The sequence below is a fragment of the Trematomus bernacchii genome, unplaced genomic scaffold (genome assembly GCF_902827165.1).
Source record: "Trematomus bernacchii unplaced genomic scaffold, fTreBer1.1, whole genome shotgun sequence".
Lineage (NCBI taxonomy): Eukaryota > Metazoa > Chordata > Actinopteri > Perciformes > Nototheniidae > Trematomus > Trematomus bernacchii.
This window is the reverse complement of record NW_022988097.1, coordinates 7,643,972-7,657,637: the sequence shown is the minus strand read 5'-3', so window position 1 is coordinate 7,657,637 and position 13,666 is coordinate 7,643,972. Positions and strand designations below refer to the sequence as shown.

The 13,666-nt window shown below is 40.2% G+C and overlaps 1 protein-coding gene across 3 annotated transcripts; it reads left to right on the top strand.

Moving 5' to 3' along the window:
• Positions 1–1,721: 1,721 nt before the first annotated feature.
• On the top strand, positions 1,722–12,030 carry anxa6 (annexin A6). 3 transcript variants are annotated; one of them, XM_034121447.1, is made up of 25 exons: positions 1,722–1,916; positions 2,753–2,808; positions 4,522–4,606; positions 4,783–4,877; positions 5,016–5,129; positions 5,230–5,320; positions 5,408–5,487; positions 5,585–5,641; positions 5,730–5,823; positions 6,365–6,460; positions 6,554–6,612; positions 6,803–6,925; positions 7,017–7,075; positions 7,278–7,356; positions 7,921–8,002; positions 8,088–8,182; positions 8,276–8,389; positions 9,064–9,154; positions 9,234–9,313; positions 9,533–9,586; positions 9,692–9,785; positions 9,898–9,993; positions 10,103–10,161; positions 10,355–10,477; positions 11,550–12,030. In XM_034121447.1, exons 2-25 carry the CDS (start codon positions 2,806–2,808, stop codon positions 11,607–11,609), a joined length of 1,983 nt encoding a protein of 660 aa, XP_033977338.1. In that variant the 5' UTR covers positions 1,722–1,916; positions 2,753–2,805; the 3' UTR covers positions 11,610–12,030. The 3 variants fall into 3 exon arrangements, with proteins under 3 accessions (XP_033977338.1, XP_033977337.1, XP_033977340.1); XM_034121446.1 differs by having other exon boundaries at positions 10,355–10,492; XM_034121449.1 differs by lacking the exons at positions 7,278–7,356; positions 8,088–8,182; positions 8,276–8,389; ... (6 more) ...; positions 10,355–10,477; positions 11,550–12,030 and having other exon boundaries at positions 7,921–7,989.
• Positions 12,031–13,666: the final 1,636 nt, after the last annotated feature.

Genomic DNA, 13,666 nt, shown 5'->3' with positions numbered 1-13,666 from the left:
AGATTTTTTTTTATTCATTTATATGTGGTGAAAGATTATTAGGAGTATTGAAAAAAGAATACATGATATAATAGATTCTGATAAATTGCTGGGAAATGTAAAAAATGTATTGTTGAAATAAAATAAAAAACAACAGTAGTGAAATCATGGATGCAATCAAACCATTTAAAAAAAAAGTTTTAACAATTTCTAATAATTTCTGGATTATCTCAATTAAAATAATCTAAATTCCTAACCTTGGGGATGTTAATAATTCAATTTTTTTTGTCTGTAATTTAATACAGTTGGGTTGGCCTTTTGAAATGTCCCATCTGACAGTCAGGTTATCATGATAAGTGTGCAATGCTATTTTAAAACAGGAGAGGTCAGTGTACAACACTTACTGGTGCCTCAGAGGTCCCCTCTCACTCTGAACACTGGCGGAGAGAAAATGAGGCCAAATAATATGATATGAAGATGTATGAATATGGAAGAACAAGTCAGAAACAGCGCTATTTCCCTGATAAACACAAACAGTTGATACAGAGTGATGGTTAAAATAATTCCTTCATGTTCTTACAGTAAACTGAGGTCAAGTTGTGTCAGTGAAACATTGATAGTAACCACAGGTTGGATTGCAGTCACATGAAACACTAAACATATTGAGTAATGCCTCTGCTATTCATGGTACTGTGCAGTATGTAAGCCTCCGTGCTTCCTGGAAGTCACCTCTTATCCACCCTTCGGCCAGCAAACTCAATAAAATGTCACCAAGGATAAATTGAGGTATCACAAATCTATCTGCATCAAACACCACAGCCACAGCCAGCACATATAATAAATGTTGGGGCTCTTAAAAAAAAAGTTCTAAATAATTTCTGTTTCCAGACTTAAAAGCAAATGTGGAAGAAGTACTACAAATACAGACAAAAGTATTGATATCAAATTGTACTTAAAGTACCAAAATAAAAGTACTTTTAAGAATCATATTTATGAAATTACTAGATTACAATTACTTTCCATAGTGCTGCTAGATGTTTTTTTACCTATAATGATATGTTTATTTGATTATTGATTTATAGTTTGCATTAGCTTATAGTCTGAATCTAAAAAGTAACTAGTAACTAAAGCTGTAGAAGTGTAGTGGAGTAAAAAGTACAACATTGGCTTGCAAAATGTAGTGGAGTATAAGTATAAAGTGACATAAAATGAAAATACTCACAGTACAACACTAACCTTATGGCTACCACAACATTGTACTTAAACAGTACTTGAGTAAATGTACTTTGTTACTTTACACCACTGCTTGAAAGTGTATGTTTCCACACATTACCACCAATGTGAAATATTTGTCTCATTTTTATCATGTTTAATTCTGTAGTCCTAAATGCTGAAATGGCCACCCCCCACCCCCTCCCATTCCCCTCTTACTGGAATAGATGCCGACAGGACAGAAATAGAGCAGGCAAGCTGCCTTCTGTTTAAATCACATTTGAACTCTCAGTCACGTGACAAAGTTCAGACATTCAGAACAAATTCAAAGCGAAAAGTGCCTTCAACAAACCCCAAGTAAAGGTTTCCTTGATGCTAAAGCAAATAGCTTTTGAATGTTTTCTTAAAGAGGGGTAGGCCTACACGCTTTGCAGCAAAGTGCTAGAATGCAGAAAACACGTGTGCCTAAAATTGCGCAGCCTCCGTGCGTTAGGTTTCTGATGTTACCACGTAACACACGTTTGAAGTATGTCTTTACTGTAAGACATCTTCCCGTTACATTCAGGATCTCTCTCACACACACCTCTGCGAGACAGATCGCCGCAGTCGTGACGTCACAGGACACGTAACGGGACTGCCCGAGTCTGACTGGAGGAGCACACAGACCGGGTTAACGGGGACAGAGCAGCAGGACACTCTCACCGGATACTGCCTACACACACAAGGTAAGCCATATTTAGTATTATTTATAAAACATCTTAAGCCCGAAGAAAAAGTGCTTTGGGAAAAGTTTGCTCGCGGACGATCCAGCGTTAGATGTGGCAATTAATTACTATAGACAGCAGTAAAACTCTGGAAGACAGTTGTAATTTTATTTAGTTAATTTGTGGATGCAAAAGAGAGTTAATTTACAACTAAAACTTTCTTTGTGTTTTTACTTAGAACAGTCTATTCTGTAGTGTGGGGTTCAGAGAAGGGTGTGGCTCTGCATATACAGTGGAGGCTTGAGGCCAGCCCCCCCCTCATACCTTCATTCTGATATTAAGTTAAACTGTGCATGCTATTTTGGGAGAGCTTTCCTTATGTCTTAAGCAAACAGTGCTGCATTGAAACTGTAGAAAAGCTCAAAGTCTACATTTTTAAAACATTTGTCCTTTCTTCAACTTGATCTCATAGTACTCAACTGTTATTTTGCACTGTCATTATTGAGAAATATAATCAGGCAGCTGTTCCCATATGCTTTCTGAATGGCTGCTTTCTACTATGTAAACTTACATAGTAGAATGTTGCATAGCAGCACGGAAAATGTGACTAAATAGTTTTCCTGGCTTACTGAATGTGAGGTCTCTCTGAGAAGCTTGTCTTTTTGGTCAGTTTCCTGTGCAGGTGTTTACCACATTGAAGAGATCACCTTATTAGGTTTACTGAGGAAAAGAAGGGATCATTATCACTGCAACACAATGGGGAGGAGGACGGGGGAGGAGACACTTCAAGAGGACAGGGATGTATTGCAATTCTGTTATCCAGCCCTACATCAGCATTTCTCTGTGTCTCTCTCTAGGCCTGAAACTATTGATTCCTGCTCAGTGTTGACACAGAAGACCAAATATAGAAATGGTAAGTTGAAATGACCTTTCTCCTCTTGCATTATGTAAGTATGAAGCATTTTGTATCATACTGCAGAGCAGATCTTGTGTCTGTGGTACATGGTCGGTTTTGTGTACCATTGAATGAGATGTGGATAGAATGAGGTCATTTTTCTGCCACCTGCCACCATGTGATTCCTCCCTATCATAAAGGCAGCAGTGTTGGGTGACACATCTAATGGACACAGCTGACAGCATCTTTCCAATGGCTTTGTCTTATCTTCAAATGTATTGTCCGAGACGTTAGTCAGTGTCCTATCGTTCTGCTCTTAGTTGAGTTGGACCAATATTGGCTGTTAATTGTACTCTGCACAGCTGTGGCTTTAGCAAATAAGAAACAAGCAGGGAGGAATGAAGGAGTACAAATGTAGCTAACACATTACTAAATGGGATTACTTTAGTTAAAGGCCTGTTGCTAGGGGTTTGTATTTGCAGCCCTGTTGCTATGTGGGTGAAGCTCTCCAGCTGTCGTGAGGAGAAATGGTCTGTAGTAAAGCAGAGAGCAGTGGCCCCTCACCAGGGTGGAGAACATATTTTGGCTGAATGCCTTAATGCAGTAGTATTTTATACAACAGCAGCTGCAGTAAGAGCCTTCGAAATGAAGGCCAAGCTTTATTTTTTCCCAAAGTGAATGAGCTAATAACATCACACCTCTAAAGCCAGGGCCCATTTTTTACAACAAAATCCTTGTGCAGTGCTTTATATTTTCTTTTCATGCCCAATGGAGTTTGTTAGTAAACTCTGACATTATTGAGGTGCTGCATGACAGAGCGTTATGTGAAACCTGACTCTGTGCTGCTCCTATGGACCCACTGCCCCCCCCGACACACACACACACACACACACACACACACACACACACACACACACACACACACACACACACACACACACACACACACACACACACACACACACACACACACACACACACACACACACACACACACACTATAGGCTATCCTCTGCTCAGCTGGGGGTGGGACAGGTGCAAGCAGTCAGCTGTAATGTCACCTCCTGTCCCAGTGTCCTGTCCCTGACACTTTTACACAATTAACTGCTGCAAGCCAGTGCGCTGTTTATGCGGGATAGTGCAAACTTTATAAGCTGTCTAGTTTAAGGTCAGCGGCTTCTGCAAATGCTGAACACAGCAAGTTTCTCTGTGAGGCTGTACCCAGGCACATGTGATGTTTTGAGCTAATGGCTAATGTTACTATGCTAACATGCTGATGTTTAGCTGATGTTCATCCAAACATTCACAATTCACACATGTTCACAATTATTTTTCATAAATGTTTTGCAAGGGGTTATTCATAAACCAAAGTATTGGCTAAATTAAACGAAACCATGGATGACTGTATCAATTCTATAGTTATCAGAGAATTTCAAATAAAAACTAAAATATCAACAACATGCGGATGCTAAAGTAGTAGTCAGGGGATCACCAGGAGGCTTTCTCCTTTGGGGACCATGATATTATATATTTTTTAGGGATTAGTGAGCCAGAGCAGATGCATTTCCTTGCATCTGAATGTACAACTGCACATCCAGAGTTGCATTTCTCTGTACTGGCTCAGAGGTCTACGCATCCCAGACATCACTGTGCACTTCGTTCTTGAGTCATGAGTAGCCTACTAACACCTTGTCTCTCCTCTGAAACTACATTTGAATTTCTTTCTTACAGGTGTTCAGAGGCATAATAACAGATGCTCCGGACTTTGATCCCTCCACTGACGCGGAGACCCTTTACAATGCTATGAAAGGCATGGGTAAGTGCCACATTCTTCTTGTGATTTCTGATTGCGGAGGGGAAAATGTCATCTTTCCCCGTCTCCACTCGTAGGCTGAATGATCACATAAGGAATTCCACGCAGTGGTCAGGGCGGTGATGCAGTAATAGATTTTATGTCACTGAGATTACGTTTTGTTGCTTTGTGCTCCTTAGGTAGCGATAAAGAAGCCATATTGGACCTGGTCACTTCAAGGAGCAATGTACAGAGGCAGGAAATCATTGCAGCGTACAAATGCAACTTTGGACAGGTCATCTGATTTCTGATTTTTCTGTTGCTTTAATAGAAACACGTTTGTCAGAGACTGTTTATCTATCATGCTACAGGATAACTTAAAACACATTGAAGCAGACGCGTGCACTCAATTATGTTGTTGTCGTTTTAACAGGACCTAATTGAAGATCTGAAATATGAGCTGACGGGCAAATTTGAGCGCCTCATTGTCAGCCTGATGAGAACCCCAGCCTACCATGATGCCAAAGAAATCAATGATGCAGTCAAAGTAAGACGTTTTTTTTCAATTGTACAATTCTTTATGATACTTCAGGCACAACTAATAAAGAAGAAGCTACTTCATATTTAATGTCATGCTCTTTTTTAAGGGAGCTGGAACCAACGAGAAAGTCCTTATTGAAGTCATGGCATCCAGAAACAACCAACAGACTCAAGACATGGTTGCAGCGTACAAGGATGGTAAGGCTTGCTAAATAAGTCATTTTAAATCAACTCATTCTTTGTTAAGCATCTCTTAACATTTGACATTGATGCCCGTGTCTTCAGCCTATGGCAGTGACATTGAGGAGGATATAATCGCAGACACCTCCGGTCACTTTAAGAAGACACTGATTGTTTTACTTCAGGTCAGTTCACAGAGGAGTTGATGTAATCATGACTGAAATGTACAGTCAGCCGTGCACCTTTAACAATAGACTGATTGTATTGGTTTGATGTTACCAGGGGACCAGAGATGAGTCAGGAGTGGTGGATGCAGATCTGGTGGAGCAAGATGCACAAGTGAGAATAAGAACAGTTTAAAACGCCTTAAAAGTAAAGTCAAATGTTTTGTTTATTTATAACCTACACTTTGTCATTCTGTGTGTAGGATCTGTATGCAGCCGGAGAGGAGCAGTGGGGGACGGACGAGGCCAAATTCATCATGATTCTTGGAAACCGCAGCAAGACCCACCTTCACATGGGTAAGCACATGCTCTCTGGACAATTTACACTAAAGTGAGGCATTCATACATTACCACTGTGACCTCAAGTCTCTCAGGAGTTAATTGCAGTTTAAAAGTTGCCATCATATTGTGAAACCTACTTTCTCGTTCTAATGCAGAGAAAACTGCCTAAGGCCTGCTTCTTAGAAGGGAAATTTGAACACGGGCATCACAAGCTAACAGAGATACATAAAAGATCATTCAGGAATATGGCTAGTGAAAAAAACATGTTGGTTACTTTTTGTTGATGCCAATTGTTGCATCTGTTTAAAGAAAACCGGCCGTCTGTAACAACACCCATGCTAGCAACTCTTTGAGGCTGTACTCAGTGGTGGTTTGAGCTAACATTAGCATGCTACCATGCTCATAAAGATGATGCTTGCAAACTGATTTAGAGATGGTTATATTTACAAGGTTCAACATCTTGATGTAGCTTGGTATTTTCCTTTTCAGAATGTTAAGATATTTAAATTGTCATGCGATGAAAAACATGACATAACAATGTCTTCTGTTTGCTTAGTTTTCGATGCATACGAGAAGATTGGAGAGACGACCATAGAGGACAGCATAAAGAATGAGTTGTCTGGGGACTTTGAGAGGCTAATGCTGGCTGTTGGTAAGAAACACATTAAAAGTACCACTTTAAGACATGATTGGTGTCAAGTTGTGAAGTTTACAGGGGTCTCTCTTATTTACTTTTTTCTAACAGTCCAGTGCATAAGGAACGTTCCCATGTTCTATGCAAAGCGCCTCTACAAGTCAATGAAGGTAAACAAAAAGTAAAAAATTGCTGTTCAGTCTAGTTTCAAACTATTTGTGGACATGTATTCCCTGGCAACACAGTTGTTATAAAATGTTTTTTTTATTTAGGGGCAGATTGCAATCTAACGTTTTGACTTGATATTTAAAATGTATTAGGGCTACTTGACCGTGAATACTTCCTCTCCTTTATTTCCAGGGTCTCGGTACAGCTGACAACACCCTGATCAGGATCATGATTTCTCGCTCTGAAATAGACATGTTGGACATTCGGGAGTGTTTCCGTTTATTGTATGAGAAGTCACTTTATAACATGATTAAGGTTGGTTAAACACTAATAAAATATGTTCCTACTGATTTAGCATCAGCAAAGCATAACCTCTTTACCTTCATTTTCTTTATAAACCCCTCAGGATGACACATCGGGGGATTACAAGAGGACTTTGCTTAATCTGTGTGGAGGAGATGATGAGTAAGTGTTGGCTGCAAGCAACAGCAGCAACCAGACGGGGGTGATAGAACACCACTTTCCAGGAGTGATGGTTTTCTTAGTGTAATATAAGATTTTCTGAAAGTAAAGCAGTTTATTGAGTAATTAATCCCTGTCTCCAGAAAAGTACTCACTCTGTACCACTTGGTGCTGGCTTTGTCTTGTTTCAAACTGATCATTACAGTTTAGCTGGAGAGTTCTTCCCTGAAGCTGCTCAGATAGCCTACAAGATGTGGGAAACAAGTGCCATGACCAAAGTCCAGGTTTGGGCCCCATCTGCTCCCACATTAGACGTGTCATGCATGTTTGGCTTGGCAGTGGCATGCATCCTAATTACCTCCCCGCCCTGCAGTGACCTGCTTCTTGCAGTGTCACAAACTTGTGCTGATAACACTGCCATGTCTTCACAGCGAACTCTTTGTTTAACTGCGGATAGGATCAGAATGCTGCTCGCTCAAATACAAATCGTTTTTGTTATTATGCACTGTCCAAATCGTCGTTTTGTCCTGCTTTGTCCGTGAAGTGAATTGGAGTAGAAATCTCAGCATTTTGGTTGACAAAAGATCTTTTCACTAACTCTCTATAAAGCAGATATTTTTTAGCCTACCCACCTTTAATTGTAGGTTGTTTCATGGCTTCTAACCTCAAGAGGGCACACTCCCCCTCAACAAACACTTTTCTTTTTTGCATATTATATAGTTCTGCATGTTTAGTGCTTTGATAAAAAAATATATCAATTTAAATTAAACTATTTTGCTTTGCCACATGATGTTTGGATTGTTATTATTGAATCTCACACTTCCAATGATGTCATCCCACTACTTTAGCTGAGGCCAACACTCCGTCCTGCTCACGATTTTGACCCGGCTGCTGATGCACAAGCGCTGAGGAAATCAATGAAGGGATTCGGTATGCAACACTGAAAAGCACATTTACACTGATACAATTTCTCAAAACAGGTTTTACTAATGTTGTTGCCTTTTACCACCTACAGGAACAGATGAAGATGCAATCATTGACATTATTGCACAAAGAAGCAATGCTCAGAGGCAAGAGATCAGACAGACATTCAAATCCCTCCTGGGAAGGGTAAATAATTCATAATAATGTTACAATAAACATATCGTTAGATATTTCCTTGAAGCTGTTTCATGTAACTTTTTGTGTTTGACGTGTCCTCAGGATCTGATGAAGGACTTGAAGTCTGAGCTGTCAAAGAACCTCGAGAGGCTGGTCATTGGGCTCATGTTGACCCCTGCAGAGTTTGATGCCAAAATGATGAAGAAGGCAATGGAGGTACAATAGTTGACATGGTTGATATCAGTACATGTGAAGGGAGAAGCTAATGAGTGAGGTACACCCCTTCATAAAAATAAAAAAACACTTGTTATTATAAGTCTGTGATAGTTGATGTCAAGCCCCGAGAAGTAGATTTTGTGCTTGAATGTCATGACCATTAGACAAAATGTATGAAAGTCAATTAATGTGCATTTTAGGTATTTATAAAGATGATCTTACTTGCCTTTTGTTGAAACCTTTACTCTGAACATACAGGAAGTACAAAATAGTTTCACAATTGTATGTCCCTATTATGTAGATTTGAATGCAGTAGAATAGAATAGCTTGCCTTTTGAAGGCTTGGACGCAAAATACAAGTAATTGAAAGGATTAAATATAAAACATCTGCATTTCTAAATCTTTAATGGTCTCAATGCACTGAATAGTTATGCGTCAATGCCACACTGAACTGTGAATCAGCTCAGCTTACCTGTCATATTTCACAATATACTTCCTCGCTTCTTGGTCATTGATACAGTTTTAGGAAGTTCTGTCATCAAAATACAAATGAAGATGATAACAATCAGAACAAAGATAGCAAAACTGAACTGACATTTTTTTTCAGCAGATATGAGGAGGCCCCATTTGTGAAACTTCCCTGTGTTTTTGTTATTTACTCTTAATCTAAACAGGGAGCTGGGACAGATGAGCACGCCCTGATCGAGATCCTGGTCACCAGGAGCAGTGAGCAAATACTTGCCATGAACGCTGCTTATCAGGCTGGTGAGTTGTATACCAGAAACAAAAGGCAAAGACATTTGTTGTTCAGGATACCTTTAACATGTAGCTTTTTACATCACAGGCTATACGAAATCTATGGAGGAAGCCATTCATTCAGACACATCAGGCCTCTTCTGCCGAATCCTTGTTTCTCTTGCGCAGGTATAGGTTCATCAGCATGAGAACTTAATCTGTGTTTTGTTTCCACGCCCACTCACTGGTTGCAGTCTGTCTGCTGACTGTAGCAGAGAACTAAAGGTCCATTTCATTACATGCACAGTGTTCTTTCACACGGTCTTATGTTACAAATGAAAGAGAAAAATAAAATGTTCTAGGTGATATTTAATAGATTAAAGCACTTACTATCTTTTTTCTGTTCAGGGTGCAAGAGAGGAGGACCCTGCCGATGAGGAAAGAGCTAATGCAGATGCTCAGGTGAATTAGTGTGTGTCTTTTTACTGTAACGTTTTACTGTGTTAAATATGAAATGGAAGACTGGGTTTCAGTGTTTGTTCCTGTTCTTCCTCCCTAACCTATCAGGAACTTGCCGATGCATGCAACGCTGACTCTGATGACATGGAGAACAAGTTCATGAGCATTCTGTGCACCAGAAGCTTTCCCCATCTCAGAAGAGGTAAACGACAAGACAAATACAATACAGTTACAATTTATAACATAATGTGTGTGTTTCTCAAAAACAGAATGTAACTGATCAAGCTCATGAATACACTCCCTGCTATTCACAGTTTTCCAGGAGTTTGTCAGATGCTCCAACAAGGACATTGAACAGATTATCAAGAAGGAGATGTCAGGAGATGTCAAAAATGCCTTTTATGCAATAGGTAACCACTGTTTTTGACCTAATTTTACTTTTAAATGTGTCGCATTGTAGACTGCTGACAACATCTATTCTCCTCCTCAGCCATTTCATGCACTCTCTTTACTTTGCAGTTCGCAGCGTAAAGAACCAGCCCTCTTATTTTGCGGACCGTCTGTACAAAGCCATGAAGGTACTTAAGTATAAGTATATGCATGTATAATTCCAGTTGCAAGTGAAAAGGTTATTTTTATTGATGCATGTAAGATATTTAAGTTTTGTGTCTTTTTCTATACTTTCTTGGTATTCATGCTGAGTGCTCTCACACAGTAGCAATTACTAGTAAGTCAATCAGAATAAACACATTTCATTGGTCTCCGCTGCAGGGCCTCGGCACAGACGACAGAGCGCTGATCCGCATCATGGTGTCCCGCAGTGAAATCGACCTGTTCAACATTCGCAAAGAGTTCAAGGAAACACATGATGTTTCCCTCCATGAATTCATCCAGGTAGAAACTATGATCGTAAGTCGGAGCTTTTGTCAACTAACACTCCTGGTTGCTGTGTTTCCTCATCTCATCTGTATGTGTGGGTGTTTTGTCTTCTGGTCTTTGTGTGATTGCATGTTGCACATCCTTCTTCTGCTGCTGTGCTGGGGTGGGGGGGTGGGGGTGTATGGTAATCTATAGCTTCCTGCGGTGGACTATGGGTCTGTGGCTATTGCACAGCTGTTTTTAGGAATTTCCCTTGCATGCTTCCTCTCTATATCTGCTGTCTGATTGGCTGACAGCACAGGGACAGGAAGCAGTTCTATAATAATTCACAGATGAAATCACCGTGACACCAATACAAACAAGCAAGTAGGGTGCCCTGAATTGGCTTTGCAAGAAATATTACCAGTTTATGCAATGGCAAGGATTGCTATATGTTGTGTATTCTGAAGTGTGTATATTGTACGCAGTTTGTTCACAAAGTTTGTAGTTCTATTTAGGGAGTACATTTTAGTTGCAATATATGATTTAATATGATTACAGTTTGTCAATTACAAAGTCTGTCCCTTTTTTTAACCCATTTTACAGATTTTATTGTCAGTAACATCCGAGAAATAAACCCGTTAGTAGTATCAAGTGGATTTTGCTACTTTTGTACAGAGCAGGGTATCTGTTTCCCCTTGTTTCCAGTCTCTGTGCTAAGCTAAGCTAACATTTACCGTACTGATGTGATCTAACTCATAGCGAGAAATCAAATGACCAAAGTTCCCAAAAAAAGGAACTGGTCCTTCAAAAAGATTTAGCTCAATAATGATGATTATAAAGATAAAGATCTGTATCTGTCAGCTGATATAAAGGGTAATTCCACTTGATTTTAGTTGATTTGTGGCTTGCGATTTCTGCTTGTCCCCATGACTCACCCACTCATTGAACATTAATGAATGATAATCATTGTTTTGCTTTTGTGTGACTGAGAAGAATAATCCCGCTTCCCAGTTTCAGCTCTGTAATGACCAAATGTCAGGAGACAATGACACAGTTTTGTTTTTTTAACACAATCCTTCTGTGTGCGTTATCTATCATTGCTCAGGGTGATACCTCAGGAGACTACCGTAAAACCCTGCAGTTGCTGTGTGGAGGGGAGGATTAAACTGGCCAAGTGTCTGCAGCTCCATTCACAGACTTCAAAGAAAGAACACATTCAGACAAGCCCGATCTCAGTTAAACTGCGGTGTTTAATGTCAGTACCTGTTGCCAGTGTCCCTTTACTGCTGCAACTCCTCAGCCAACCAAGTGACCTATGACCTCTCAGCCTTGCAAGACAGTTTTCTCTCTCATGTCTGATCGTCCTCTCCCTCCGGATGATGTCTTCCTATTTTTTTTTACAGTCATATGTAACATGAGAATGTTCACGTTGGTGTATAAATAGAGGACATTGGGAAATTAGCAAATCAAATAGTGCCTTCAGATCCAGGCCTTCCAATGATTACTGTGATTTAAAGATATCATATAGACCTTAATAAAATGATGAAAAACACAAAAATAATCTTTCCTCTTTCTTTTTTGCTTGCCGAATATTGTTATACATTTTTTATGTATAATTTACGTTCATGTAATATATATTTTTTGGGGCCCCAATGGCATTGACCGGTTCACGCAGTCTTCAAAGTAACCAAGCAACCTAAATTAATCTGTCATTTGTCTGTCCAATGACCTTGCTCCCTTTCATGTCATGTGATACCTTGCGTGACGAGCGAACTGTTTAATCAACCTGTACTGTACTGTAGCTAGCAGCAGCAAGTTCGGCAGCATTATAAAAAATGTAATAGCTTGCATTTATAATGTACAGCAAACCAAAGCACAAGAGCGGCGCTCAAAAGAGAAAGGACAAGAGAGAACAAGGAGATGTAACAGCTAAACTGACAAAATTAGACCATTTTTTTTGTCATACATCGTCCCCGAAATCGAGCGCTAACGTTAGCAATGTTGATGTGCAGCGGCAGCCGGAGCCGGAGGCTAACGATAGCTCACCACCATCCTTGCCATCTGGCTCCACAAGTGAAGCTGTATCCGTGGCCGTGGCTGTGCAACCTTCTTCTCCAGCCAGCCAGGAGGAGAGGCTGGATTTGGCTGTGCCCGGACAGTGGTCCAACAGTTCCCCCAAGGGCCCCAACCGATAGGGGACTCTATGGCGCTATTGAGACCCCCGACGCCAAGATCAAAAGCTATATTATAGCAACCGGTCTATGTAGGCCTACCGGCCCATTCCCCAGAGACAAACATCAAGGAAACAGGTTTAATCCTCTTCTTAGTTCGCTGTGCCGTTGTCAGGCTGTGGTGGTCTGAGGCCAGGGCAGGCTGTTGTTGATAGCCTATACATGTGGCGCTTCTGAGTGGTTGTGTATGTCCGTGTGTGTGTGAGCGCATCAGCGTGCGCTTATGTTTGGGGGGGGGGCCCAAAACAATATTTGCACCGGGGCCAATCACAACCTTGTTACGCCACTGGGCTACATGCTTATTGCACAGCTAGCATTAGCTATATTTACCTTGTTTACACTTAGCGGTCCTATGTGTTAATCTGTGTATGTTACACTTGCATGTATGAGATCATTAAGTGCCTTGTAACTTCTTTTTTTATTGTTTCACTCCGTTTGAATGTCAGTGGACTGCAAATAAGTCAATAAAGGAGCTTGGCTGCTCATTCCCTGGCTCTCAAAAGAGCTTGGCTGGCTGTTTAATCTATGTTCACACTGAGACAGTACAACACATAGAGAGAACAGTACACCTAGTGTGTAAAGCAGGTCACACAGTATGATCACAAATACATAAACTCTGTTAAAAATTAGTTTTTATTAAAAAAAGTACAGGCTGCTATGTGTTCTCAGCCTTGTAGAAACTTGACATGTTTTGGTATGTGTCTGAACCTCTCTTTAGTGGTTCATTAATAAAACATATTTCAACGTGTGCCTACTTTGTTCATGTACTGTTGAGGTTAATTTCAGTAGTTGTGTGCTATAATGTATTTACAAAGTGTGAAGAGGAGGCAACTTTAGAATAGGGAACCTGTTCAGGCCAATTAGAGTCAAACTACTAGCTTATTGGTTATGAACAAGACTTCACTTTAAAATAGGGAACATATTCTTAGATATAAATACCTAATTTTGAGTTATTTAGACACAATTAACACTTATAGTTTCATGTCTTGTT